At 52.3% G+C, this 13,789-nt stretch overlaps 1 protein-coding gene and 1 long non-coding RNA gene across 5 annotated transcripts in view; one reads left to right on the forward strand and one right to left on the reverse strand.

Moving 5' to 3' along the window:
* The window catches only part of LOC132347428 (uncharacterized), a 91,119-nt gene extending 90,078 nt beyond the window's left edge, over positions 1–1,041 (reverse strand). For 3 of the 4 annotated variants that reach the window (XR_009497184.1, XR_009497183.1, XR_009497182.1), the window contains exon 1: positions 420–508. This is a non-coding gene — a long non-coding RNA (uncharacterized LOC132347428). Of the gene's footprint in view, positions 1–419; positions 509–746 lie in introns of those variants that run through there. The other variant, XR_009497181.1, reaches the window with a different exon arrangement.
* Positions 70–13,789, forward strand: part of CABLES1 (Cdk5 and Abl enzyme substrate 1) — a 107,277-nt gene continuing 93,557 nt past the window's right edge. The window contains exon 1 of the mRNA XM_059893905.1: positions 70–1,025. Within this exon, the coding sequence (XP_059749888.1) occupies positions 175–1,025 (851 nt within the window). The 5' untranslated portion in view covers positions 70–174. The remainder of the gene's footprint in view (positions 1,026–13,789) is intronic.

Genomic DNA, 13,789 nt, shown 5'->3' on the forward strand with positions numbered 1-13,789 from the left:
CCGAGCACCGAGGGGCGAGCATGGCCCGCCCGCTGGGGGGCCGGGCCGCCGCGCACGCCGCCCGCGCCCCGCGCCCTGCCCAGCCCGGGTCACCGGCGCTCGCGCCCGCCGCTTAGCACTCGGGCGCCGCTCGCTTCTCCGGGCATCGCGGAAATATCTCCGCAGACGGACACAATGGCGGCGACTGCCGCCACCACGGCCGCCACCGCCTGCAAGGCCGTCCGCAGCAGCAGCAGCAGCAGCGCCGGCACCGACGCCGCGGGCACCAGAAGATTGCAGCCGCCGCCGCAGCAGCAGCCTCAGCCCGCGGCCGCCGCGCCGGCCCAGCCGCCGCCGCAGCCGCCGCTGCCGCCGCCCGAACCCCCCAGGAAGCCGCGCATGGACCCGCGGCGCCGCCAGGCTGCCCTCTCCTTCCTCACCAACATCTCGCTGGACGGACGGCCGCCGCTGCAGGACGAGGAGTGGGCCGGCGGCGAGGAGAGCGGCGCGGCCAAGCCGGGCGCCGGCAGCGCCTGCGGCGCGAGGACTCGGGGCGGTTGCGGCGCGCTCGCCGCGGCGGGCACGGCGGCGGCGTTGGCAGCTGGATCGGGCCCCTGCCACCCGCCGCCCTCGCCGCTGCCGCCCCTGGTCCCCGGCGGCCACGCGACCGTGCTCGGCCCCGGGGCGGCCCGAGGGTTCGCGAGCCCCCTGGGCGCGGGTCGGACATCGGGGGAGCAATTGCAGCCGCCCCGGCCCGCGCCTCTCACCGCCTGCGTTCAGCCGCGGCTGCCCGACGGGCCCGGGGGCGCCGGGCAGGACGAGTTGGAGGAAGACGACGCCTTTATCAGCGTGCACGTGCCGGCGGCCGCCTTCTTGGGCTCCGGGACCCCCGGGAGTGGGAGCGGTAGTCGGGGCCGCCTCAACTCTTTCACTCAGGGAATCCTGCCGCTCGCCTTCTCCAGGCAGACCTCGCAGAACTACTGTTCCCTGGAGCAGCCGGGCCAGGGGGGCAGCACCAGCGCCTTCGAGCAGCTGCAGAGGTCCCGGTGAGTATCCAGGACGCCACGCGCGCCTTACCTCGCGTCCCTCCTGGCCCGCTCTCTGCTGCGGGACTCGGTCGCTCCCAATTCCCGCGCGCTGCCGGATCCCTGGGCTTCTGGCGCGAATTCCAAACTACGAGGGCACGCGGAAGAGGGAAGGTCTCTAGGGAGCGTGTGTGCGTGTTCACACGTGTGTGCGTGTTCACACGTGTGTGCACGAGCCCGGCACTCACAGAGCAGAAGCACCATGCTCATGCAGTCGGTCCCGAGTTAGGGCTTGCGGGAGCCCACTAAAAAGCGGCACCAAAACCTCCCACTGCACGGAGGAGATCACGAACTTCCAGAAACCCGGTCTGGACCCGGAGAAGCACTCTCCTTGAGCCAGGCAAGACTAGGCGGGGCGCAGAGTTGAGCCGTGGGTCCGGCCGGCGGCTGAGCGGCGCGTGTGAGCCTGAACTTGTCGCAGACACGCCGTGAATCCCTCCTGAGAAGTTCTGCCTGCGCTCAAAGTATTCCAGTGTCCCAGGAGAACTTGGCGTTTTCCTTTTGCTTTTCTAAGAAAAGGAAAGTCTTTATGTTCCCTTGAACCAGGCCTTGGGGGTGGGGGACAGGGAGGAAATAGGGCTTGAGGATCCTTTTTTCCATTCCAAGGTGAATTTGCTGAAATTAGTGGAAAGGTGGTTGTGTTCGCTCGCTTAAGTCAGTCATCTGCGGGTATCAAGCATCTTAGCAAAACCGTGAAATGTTGGACACTTGCTTATTCAGGAAATGGCTAGAGCTTGTCACTTATGTTCCAGGGACAGTCGGGGAGCTAGGTCTGCATCAGGCAGTGGGACTGGAGGTTGGGAGAGAACAGGAGTGGGGAGCCCCAAGGAAGTGCAGACCTGTTCCCTGGGAGGCTTGTTACTTAGGAAGGCCTCTTAGGCTCCCTATGGCTCAGTTATTTTAACCTTCTGGGGCTTCAGTTTCCCCTTCTGGAATGGGACCTTGCCAACATGTTGCAGGCCTCAAGGTGAGAAGGGGGAACCTTTCCTGTTACAGCCTCTCTCCTGTAATGCTCATCTGAACACTTAGGCTTTTTCTGGCCTAAGTAAGAAGGTGGCCTGTTGGAAAACTTAACTTCCTCCTGCAGTGGACAGATGGGAAAGAGCAAGCCAGGCTCCTGCAGAATTTTGTTCTGAGTCTGTTTCTTCCCCAGTGGTGAAATCATGACCCTGCTTGGTATGTAGCATCCTAGCTGAGTGCACATGGGCTGCGGGCAGGGGTGTGGAGCGGTCGAATAGCTCTGTGACTGCATGGATGATTAGTGACGCTGGGCACAGGTGACAGCCTGGGCCTGGCATTTCTTGTCAGAGCATGCCTCTCCCCGTTACTGGGCCAGTGCACAGGAGGGGAGGGGAATCCCTTCCGTTCTGGGTGAGTGGTTCGGACTCAGCAGTTTCTGGGCAGCTTGACATCATGCACTGGCTCTTAATGACTCTATAGTTTAAGCATGAGCCCAGCTTGTCCAGCGGGTCAGGACAGGAGTTGTAATAAACATACATGTTATTCTAAGCCAGTGTGCAAGATTGGCCTGTGTCTCATAGTAGACAGATGTGTTCCCATGCTCAAAACATCTGGAGATCAAATTACTTCACACTTTGTCTCCAAGAATCTCATTTCAGAGGACACGGAGGATCTTGTGTGTTGATATTTCTGATACAAAAAATAGCCAGATTTAATCTCTGAACCTATAAATATGAACCCCTTGGATGTTTTATTGATTCCCCCCCCCCAACACACACATTAAGATGAGTTAGTCAGTATAAGATGCTTCCTTAACCTGACAGTCACATTCATCTTACTACTTCGGAATTATCCATATCCGGCAACTTGACGGGCGTTTAAAACATTACATCTGTCAACAGAAATAGTGTCAAATTTAATGTGCAGAGAGGAAGTAAATGGGTAAAACAGAGATTTAAGAAAGGCCGTGAAGAGCTAGCATGGCCGCTACTCATGGAATGGCCAGGAACTTGGAATCTCCTAGGACACTTTGTTTCCTACACCGCCCTGCTTGCAAGAATTTTGTCAGAAGTGTGGTGCTTTTGTGATCACTAGAGAGTACTTTCACCTGCCTAGATGAATGGTGATGTGGAGTACAGACTCATTTGAATAAGGCCCAGGCCAACTTAAAGAATGTCATTTGTTTTCCTGGTATGCCTCCCTTTAAGAAATTCTCCTAGCCTGGGTGGTTCCATATACTACTTCATAGATGTTCTCCTGGGGTGTTGTTTTTAAATCATATTATGCTTTCCTTGGATTTGTTGCTTGCAATGTAAAGAATTCCAAACAACCTTCCTGCTCAAAACTGAGTTCTTGGACCTTCAGAGCTCTTACAAATGCAAACGCTTAGGCCCTACTCTGGACTACTTGAGTGCAAACTTGCATTTTAACAAGATCCCCAGATGATTCATATACAAGTGAAAGTTTGGAAAGCACTGCCATAGTTAATTGAAATCTGCCTTTTTTTTTTTTTTTCATGAATTTGGGATTTCATATATCCGGTTTGTTATGGGTATATAAAAATCAGAATCTCCTGATCTGAAATCTTGAAACCCTTTCTTTTTTGTTACTTCCACCTGGACACTTGTAAAACTAATCACAATTATTACTTGTACTTCCAAATCTTGAAATATGACAGGAAAATTTCTGTGCCCAGGCCTTGACACAGATGTGTCCATGGATTGATGACTCCATCTCTGTGCTTTCGGCTGGATATTTGACATTTATCCCAGTGAATCCTCACAGCCACCCTATGTGTAGATTCTTTCTCAGACCCAGTGTTGGCCAGGATCTTTGAGATCCAAGCCTGATGTCTTTCCTCCGCCGCTGCACGGTATCACTGTGCCTTGCATGCAGTAGGCCCCAGGAGAATTTTGGAGCTGTTGGCTGTAAATGTTTGTCCGGGATACAGCAGGTCAGTCGTGCTGGTGTGATTCTGTACTCCCTTTCTTAGTCCTCACATTTAGCCTTGCTACTTAACCAGTCTCCACTGAAGTGTATAGCGAACTTAGGACCACGGGCCTCGTGCATGGGGCTCCAGGCCTGCCTGGAGTTTGTGCTGGGGTTTGCTCTATGGCTAGGTGTCAGAGCTGGGAAACCAAAACGATGCCTTCTAGCTTGACATTCTGTTGTGTTCTCTGCCCGAGGAAGGTGTTAGTAGGCGAAGGGGAGTGTAAATTTATACGGTGTGTTTTAAGGCTTTCTTTCACTTTAAAAATTTCACCTCAGGTAGCAGCTGGCAGCGGGTTACTCCACTTCGTACGTAGAGCTCCTGAATTGCAGAATGGAGCCCAGGTGAACAGACGTGCACCATCGGCCCTGATGAGAGGGGCACACGGGGACCAGTGTATTAATTTAAAACGTGAGGGTTTTGCTTCTTAGAACACCCGTGTTAGCGTGTGACTTGTGGAGACTCGGGTCTTCAGTGGAAAGAGAGCGTGTGGTGCAGAAGAGTCCCAAGCCTGGGGTTCGAATCGGGGTGCACAGCCTTGGGCAGTAAGTCAGCCCTTCCGGAGAGCCCCGGCCTGTGTTCCAGACCCTTTCAAGTGCAGACTGAGCTTACATTTATTATCGGGGGGGGGGGCTGACTGTGTGGGTGGGAGCACATGCTAAGTGCTGTATGTATTATGTATGTAAATGAGTTTAGAGTCGCCTGGGGATCTTGAGAAAAGGCAGATTCTGATCCTGCGGGTCTGGGGTTCCCAAGTCTGCATTGTTAATTAGCTTCCTGGGAGGCAAATGGGCCACACCTTGAAGAAGACTTTACTGGTACTATGATTGTTCCTACTTCTAAGGACCAGGAAACCAGGGCTCAGAGAGATTAAGTAACCTGCTCGAGGTCACTTACCCCTTGGGGCAGAGCTCAGGCTAACACTTGACTGCTCTGGAGCTTCTAACCAGCCCTCCCTCTGCAGGGCCCCTCCTGGGGTGAGACCTGGACTGGTACTGGCTCTGTGGTGTCCTCTTCACTGAAAAGAAAAATGTGAGCTAAATAGGGGATCGCCAACCAGGGTAAGAGAGGGGGGATGGACTTCTCTCCCCACTTTGTCACCTCCCTGCTTTGTGACTTCTGGCAAGTCACCGCACTGTGTTCCAGCTGGAAGCCACCTGACCCTTCTGGATTTTAGAAGTCAGGAGAGGACTTTGACCTCCTCTGCGGTAAGCCAACCCAAGTTATTGTTGAGCCACCTTTCCAGCAACATGCATTGTGGAAGCCAAAGCTGCAGTCCCGGGCCAGGCCACGCCCTGGTCAGGATGCTCACCCACGACTCCTGCCAGGGCCTGAGGCGAGAGCCCAAGGTTCACCCGCTGCTCCCTTCCTTACAGTCACCAAGTTGTCATGCCGTGGGTGAACTCAGCAGGGGAAATGCATCGGAAGCCTGCCCGCTGCTGGCAAGTGCCCAGCGAGGGCAGTGAATTCAAGTGTGACCCTTTGCCCTCCAGGAAGGGTGGGGGAAGCCACAGCCTGGCTTTGCAGTGTGTCCCCGTAGCCGGGCTGGGGAGCTCCGCCTGCTGGACGCTTTTCCCCAGGAAGGAGAGTTGTTAGGTAGGGAGAAGGCCAAGGGCAGGTGGCCTTTGAACACACTGGGAAGGAGCAGTGGGTGAGGCCGGGTGAGGTGACACGATGTCGATCAGGAATGCCCAACCGGTACCCTGCCCCCCTGGGCTCTGGACCTGCCCCTGCCCTGGCTGGTAACCTCGGGCAGGTCGCTTCACCCCCCCCCCAGCCTCTCCGTTTCCTTCTGGGATGAAAGCGCTGGGACAGTGGAGTGCTGTGTTCTTCCAGCCTAGTGCCCTGGGTGTCCTCGCCCTTGCGCCTGGGGATGAGTGGGTAACTGAACCTGTGTCAGACGCAGAGGTGGAGCTAAGTTTATCCTGGGAGGCTCCAGCTGGCAGGACGTGCACTAATGAATGAAGGAATGGGTTTCCCCGGGCGTAAGGGAGAACTTTAAAAGAATGTTCAGCTGTGCTCCCTCTGGCTGGGGCGGTGTGGCAACTGGCCTGCCGGCCCCAGGCGGCCGTCCAGGCTGGAAGCCAGGACCACCACCCCTGTCTCGGAAGTGATCTGTGGTCCCCACCTCTGTTGCTTTTAAAATGCCTTCAGGTTTACAAAGTGCTTTTGTAGACGTTGATTTCAGCCCCCAACAGCACGGAGGGGCAGGAATCCAAGGTCACAGAGTCAGTAGAGGGTGACCCTAGGTGCTCTGTTATCTGTCAGGTATGTCGCGGAGGAAATTCTAGTTTGGGGACCTAATGCCTTGTATGATTTATTCAACAAACATGAACATCATGAATATCAATTATGGAGCGCCCCTGTCAGTTATGGGAGGTACAGACATGAGCGTGGTCCCTGCGTGTGTTGGGAGATGCAGGTAAATGGGCTGACTTTTCCGGTGATGAGAGCTTGGTTAGAGGTGAGCCTGCTGTTTGAGCCCTCACCAGGGCAGGGACACTTCACGCTCCCCACCGTGGGACCTGGCTCAGTGCCTTGATGCAGTACTTTTATTTAACTACCATGTCCCAGGTGTCGTTCTAAGCACCCTATGGAGGTCAGGCGAGTTCGCATTTATAACAGCCCTTGGACAGCACCCCTGTATCGCCCCTAGTCTGAAGCACAGACAGGTTAAGTTACTGGCCCAGGATCCCTCAGGCTGTCCGTGGGAGCTGGGTTTGAACGCAGGCATTCCGGCTCCGGGGTCTGGGCGCTGTAACCCGCTTGTCTCTGCTCCACTGTGGTTTGAGCCAGGCTCATAAATGCTTGTTCAACTGGCTTCAGCTGAACTGGGGTGAAGGTGGCGTACGTGACCTCGAAGGGCACTGCTAGCCCTGCGGTTTCCTCATGTAGGTGTCTGCCTCTCTGTCCCTCAGGGAGGACCTCTGTGCGTGAGAGCCCAGGGCGGACAGGGTTCCGTGCCTACAGCGACGCAGTTTTGCCCAGGGCCTGCCTGCACCCCCCACCCTTCTCGACCGCACCTAAGTTCCCGTCACCTTTGTTACCTCTTCAGTGCACCTGTGCTTTCTGTGCCTTCCATCGTTCACAGGGAGCTGGAAGAGGAGCAGGAGCCTGGAACCCCCAGGAATGGGGTTTGTGGCCCTAGTTCTGCCACTTAACTCTGGGATGAGGTTCTCATCCATGAAATGGGAATAATAATACCACCTCCCTCCTGGGCGTGTTTCCTTTCTTTGGACCCTCTGTATCTTCTCAGCGTCACCCCTTCCCCAGCCCAGGGGTTGGCAGACTATGGCCCATGGTCTGTTTATAAACAAGATTTTCTAGGACACAGCCACGCTTGTTCATTTCTGTATTGTCTTTGGCGGCCCTTGTGCTACCAGAGCGGAGTGGTGTAGTTGCGGCAGAGACCATGTGGCCTGCAGAGCCTGAACTATTCATTCTGATTCCTTACCGAAACGCGTGAGATCTCTGCCCCCCCCCACACAGGGCTCTGTCCCCAGAGATGTGGGCTGGTCGCCTGGTGCCTCCCTGTCCTTGTCTCCTGGAGGCTCCTGGCTTCTGTTTGGACCTGCCAGCCCTTCTCCCCGGCCGACAGAGGGGCCTTTCTGAGGCCCACACCCGATCTGGGCAGTTTTAAATTCCTTGTATTTCATGTGTGGCCCTCCTGCCACCATGGCACCCTCTCTGCTCCCCTACATGCCTGTCATCTCCATGCTGTGCTGGCTTTGCAAAGGACACCTGGGTTCTGGCACCCACAGGCTTCTCCATGGGAAGGGTCCCCACCAGACGCCCTTCCTCCCTTTTGGACCCATCACCCTGCAGAGTCACCCCCCGCCCCCACCTCCCCGGGTATGGTACTGAGCACGCCCTCCGGGGTGACTTTCTTACTTCCCTGTGGGTCTGTGTGCACCTGCCCCTGGCCCCTCGCTGGTTGGGGGACTTGCTGGAGACAGGCCTGAGGCTGCCCCTCACCTCAACTTTCTAGGTCTTTTATTTTCACCCAGCAGTCACTCCCAAACTTTTATTTGGTAAAGTAGCCAACCTACCACCTCCTTCCGCAGTCCTGCAGCAATGAACCTTCCTCCCTGAATGTTTCTTCCCCATCATCCACCCACCCACCCACCAACCCCACCCCACGCTCAGCAGCTTCTCCCCCTCCCCAGGGAGGGAAGATAGCACCTTCCCGCGTGCTGTGGGCTTCATATGCATTATTTTGTTTTATTCGTGTGGCAATCCTAAGGCACTGGGATTATACCCATTTTAGAGCTATGGACACTGAGGGTTGGAGAGGTAAGGAAGCTGGTCTAAGGCCTCATAACTGGAATCTAGAGCTAGAATTTGAGCCCTGGTCTCTTCTAATCTGGCTTTCTGCCAGAGCCGGGAGCGTGCTGGACTGGCTCCTATAACTCGGTAGGAACCGGCCGATGAGGAATCTGAGCTGATCAGTAACTGAAATCAGTCATAGTGGGAGTATTTACACCACAGGAATCAGCCAGTTTTACAAGCCAGGGTTTTGCTTTTTTCCTTCCGGAGACCTGGTTTGTCAGCACGTGTACCAGGAGCCTCACCACACGTCTCTTTGATCCTTTGTCCCCTGGGGGGCTGTGCAAAATGTCATCAGAGGAAGAGTGTTGAAAACCAGACAGTTTTATCAGAATTTATTATTTCACATAATTCTGTGAATTTCCCAAAGGGTCACCACCACCCATTTTCCACCTCAAAAAAATATCTAACAACCCCCCGCCTCAAGTTTCAACCTGTGTGCAATTTAAAAACCAAACTTTTCAGACACTGGGGCTCAAACAGACTGCTTAGTATTATCTGTAGGAATCATAAAATCATTAGCTGTTACCCTCCTTTACAAATTGTGTAATGTATTTTTATTTTTGTTTGGTTTTTAAAAGTCTCCAAGAACATACAATCAATCAGGGTTTCCTGGTTTTTTTCCCTTTTTGTTTGTGTTAGCATTTTGGATAATTGCACACTAGTTTATATTTAACGGGGTTATCATTGATGTGGTTTGAGGTTTATTGCTGCACATTTGGTCACAAAGACAAAAACTTGTAACACAGAGCATGCAAATACTAGAAGTTTAGGACTTGGAATATTGTAATAATGTGTGTGTGCGTGCATGAAAGGGCCCAGTCTTATCCCTGATTTAAAGGCTAGGATGAGGGACTTCCCTGGCGGTCCAGTGGTTAAGACTTCGCCTTCCAGTTTAGGGGGTGTGGGTTCGGTCCCTCGTGGGGGAGCTAAGATCCCACGTGCCTTGCGGCCAAAAAACCAAAACATAAAACAGAAGCAATATTGTAACAACTTCAATAAAGACTTTAAAAATGATCCACATCAAAAAAAAAATTTTTTTAATAAAAATAAAAAACATAAAGGCTAGGATGTACTTAGTATCTAAGTTTAATTTCATGACAAATAGATGACAAGCCATTCAAGAAGAGACTAATAAAATATGTGACAATGCCAAAGATTTGTGTGTCTAGCACATTGATTTTTATTTTAAAGCAGTTTACTCATTGACCCAGTGCTTTATACAGCGAAATGTCTGCTTTGATCATCTTAGGAAGGGGGTGGGAGGATGCGAGGCACTGGAGGACAGGCAAAGTCTATAATGTTTTGCTGAAGGACTAAAATTAGCATGTCGGGGTGGGGGGATGGGCAAAATAGGTGCAGGGAATTGAGGTGCAGACTTCCATGTTTTTAAATGTCAAAACCACTATGTTGTACACCTGCAACTAATATAATATTCCATGTCAACTATATTTCAATTAAAAACTAGTAAAAAAAAATTGGAATGTTAGGAGATAAATGGTTGATCTGATGTTGTAAGGTAGTTCTTGAAGTTTTTTACATTTTTATTGAGTTGAATAAAGTTTGCTCTCAGAGAAGACCTGAGGAAGGAAGATGAGATTACAAATTCCTAGGTGATTGTGTCAGTAATTGAGGGATTCAGTTTATCCATCCTAAGACGAACATCTGATAATTAAATTCTACTTACTTGTTTGGGGCTTTACAGTTTACAAAGTGCTTTTCTATAGATTAAGTCGTTTTCAAAAGGGCAATGTGGTAGCTGTTTTATAGACTAGAAAATCAAGACCATGAAGAACGAGGTGACACATCCATGGTCACGTACCCCATACATGGCAGAGCTGGAATTTTGAAACCTGTGTTTTCTGATTCCGAGAGCTTTAAAACAAACCACAAATTCTAATGTAGTTGTATCACTTAAGAAAAGCAAAGAACTCTGTAACATGCTGTAGCATTTTATTCTCCTTCCTGCCCCAAACCTTCCGCTTGTATATCAGTTAACCTCCAGAGAACAAAAATGCTAGAGCCTCATCCATTTCAGACCTGTGGGCTAGAGTCAATCAAGGTCAGAATGTTAAAGTACAAAGAAATATTGTGCTATAGTTTTGGCCAGTGGTGCCTTCTCGTCAAGCAAGGATGCTGATTTTCATGTGATAACCTCAAGGGACAGGCCAACCGAGAACCCTGGTTTGGGGCCTAAGTTGTGGAAAATTTTCCCAATAACAATAGCTCTCTCCAAATCATAGTTTGGTGTCGCTTGCTCCTTTCCCAGAGCCCTGATGCTCTGCCTCCTTCTCAGCAAATTGGGTGAACACATTCTAGAACGGAGAGACCAGCCTTGGAGCCAGGCAACTCTGCCCCCTAGCAGCACCTTTTGGGGAAACTCATTTAACCCTCTGGGCCTCAGTAGCCTCATCTGTAGGATGGGGATAATAATTCCTGCCCATTTGGGGTGTGTGAGCATGAAAATGAGAAGCACCTAGCAGAGGTTTGGTCCTCGGTGATTGCTTGGCAAAATTGTAGCTGTTCTGTTCACACACCATCAGTCAAGAAGCAGTTGAGAAACTTGACAGGGTCTTCTAAGATCATCCAGGGTGGAGCTTTTTGCTTGCAGACAATTTGCCGCATTGTTTCAATTTCAATTTCATGGTAAAGTAAAATCAGAGCAGCTGAGGAAGACAACAGCCCGGCCGTCAGGTGCTGCATTTTGCCCCTATTTACACTGCAAAATGACAGTCTCCGGGACAGGGAAACAAGAAGGGGCGAATTCACGTGTTCAGCGTCGTACCCTTTGAGCAGCACAGCAGTGAGGTTAAGAGCAACAGCTGGTCTGGCCCACACGCAGGCGTGGAAGACGCTGCCCTGCCCGTTGGGGCCCACGGGAGGGGAGTGCTACCTGCCAAGACAATTCTGGAAGACGTACCTCTGCTCCCTCCCGCCCTTTGCAGAAGCCACGGCCCTCATCCTGTGGTCTGAGTGCTGCCTGCTCGGCCTCCTTTTCTAGGCAGGACACCCCTGGAGTGTGAGGGCTCCTGGGGGGGGACCCTCGGGGTCCCCATGGCCATGACCCTGGAGCCGGTTGTATGCTGCTCTGGTGACTGACTCGGCTTCCCCCGTCCCTGCTCGCAGGTCCCTCTGCACCGGGCCCCCGCCTTTGCTCTTTGAACCCCCTGGGCAGACAGAGTTGGGGCCTAACCAGGGTCCCCAGTGTAGCCCGCATGGCATGGGGTCAGCAGCAACCCACACCCCTCCGCGTGCCGGGTTGTTCACACGCCTCTGTGTGAACCATCAAGTCGCTTGGTGGTTCAGGGATCCGTGGGACCAGCGCCGCCTCCCGGGAGAGAGGAGAATTACAGGCCGAGGCAGCCCGGCTCCCTGTTTCTGCTCTGGAGCGGGCGGCTGTCCCGGCGGTGGCCCTGGAGCCGGGCCTGCAGGCGGGTGAGGGCCCAGCGCTGGGCGCCCGGCCACGGAGGTGAACTTTATTTCAGAGGAAGGAGGGAGGCTGTTGAGCAGGGACAGGTGTGAGTACAGCTGGGTGTTGAAAGCTTGGAGGCGGGTTGGATGGAGGAGGGAGAGCAGTGCCTTTTGTTTTTAACCCTTTGGCATCTCAGTTGTCGCTTCAGAAAGATGGACTTGGGCACGTCCAAAATTTTCCGTTCTGGGGGTTTGTCTATTTTTACACATAGAGAATTTTAGAAAGAGTTTTGGGGGTTCGTGGACGCTTGGAAATTTCTCCCGGAGGGAGGGAGACCAGCGAAGAAGCTGGTGTTAGGAGTCCCAGAGAGAAGCGGGGGCCTGAGCGTAAAGGCATGCAGAGGTGCCTAACTTACCACTGTGAGGCTCGATGCCCACACGGTTTGGGGCACTGCCTGTGCTCCCTGAAGTCCTTCGGGTCACCCATCTCTGCAGCTGTTGTGGTTACGGGGTTGAATAGTGTCCTCCAAAATTCATGCCCACCTGGAACCTCAGAGTGTGACCTTATTTGGAAATACAGGCTCACCTCGGAGATAGTACGGGTTCAGTTCCAGACTAGGTGGAGACGGTGAGGGGGTGATTGACTCAACTTGAGACAGAATTGACAGGACTTGTACGTTACTTGGGTGGTCCCTGCCGGCATGGAGCTCTCCGTGGAGCTGGAGAGAGACTCTTGAATAATCACCCACAAGTGTAGGGCTGCGGCTGTGGTACGTGGACAGAAGGGAGGGCCTTGGTCCTCTCGGAGCCTGTGATGAGCGCCCTGGTGGGTTTGACCCGCTTCTGATGGGGAGGGCTGGCTTCTGGAGGTGTCTAAAGGGTGAGCAAGGGCTGGGAGGACTGGTGCAGACCACAGGACCAGCCTGGGCAGGGTCTCTGGTGGGAAGAAGCAGGGAGATGTGGAGAAAGTAGATGAAGGGCAGGCAGTGTGTTTGGAGGGAAGCCATAGGTGGGAGGAAATCAGAGTCTATCGCCACAGTCCAGGCAGGAGAAGGTGGCCCCTTGGGCTGGAGTGGTGGTGATGGGAGTGGGGAGAAGGGGATGGATTCCACAGAGATTTAGGATGCAGCAGAGTGGACTTGGGGATGGACTGGCTGTGGAAGATGGGGGAGACAGAGGCGTCAAGGGAGACCCTCCCACCGGGTTTTGAGTGTGTGGACTGATTGGATGGCAGAGCCGTCTCTGTGACAGAGAGGAGGGTATTGGCACAATCCAATGCTATGCGTTTAAGAAACTCCCTAGAAGAAAAATGTACAGACCTGAAGATGACCCTGTTTCTTCTCATTGTCTTTTTTTCACATAATCTTGTGCCTTTACTCTCCACATAGCTCAAGGTGATGTATATAGGGTCCTAAATAACTTTTCGACCGAGAATGTGTACATTTTCTGCTTGAGAGAGATCATCTCAAGTTTTACACTCATTTCCAACTCTTTTGGTCTAAAAAGTCTGATGTTACCTTTTAAGGTAAATGTTGAACATGTCAGTTTCAAAAACAGATCAGATTTTGTTCATTTAATTTCAGTTAAAGACATATAATTTCTTTTTATTAAAGAAAAAAAAAATACTCGAGCAAGACCATGAGATTTTTTTCAAACAGTTCCTGGTTCAGCTTGTGCGTATTTGCAACTAATTACCAGGTGTTGAAGTCTGAGTGATCTAGAGTGTGAAGGATAAATATAACGTTCTCAAGAAAAAGAAAAGATACCTTTGCAAAGCTGCATAGCAGTCTGCTGCAGTAACTAAACACTACGCAGTACGCAGTGTCCAGTGATTTTGTGTTTGCTCTGTGATTGACAGTGAGGCTGGGATGCAGTCTTAATATTCCAGCAGCAATTGCATCTTCTCCTTGTTTTATAGGTGGTTTTTCATAATAATGGCATGCTTATTGAACACTAATGTTACGAGCTGCAGAGCCATGTGGAAATCGCTTCACATCCCAGATCTGTTGTTTCCCGGGTGAGATGGTAGGCAGAATCT

This window comes from Balaenoptera ricei, chromosome 14 (assembly GCF_028023285.1).
Source record: "Balaenoptera ricei isolate mBalRic1 chromosome 14, mBalRic1.hap2, whole genome shotgun sequence".
NCBI classification, from domain to species: Eukaryota; Metazoa; Chordata; class Mammalia; order Artiodactyla; family Balaenopteridae; genus Balaenoptera; species Balaenoptera ricei.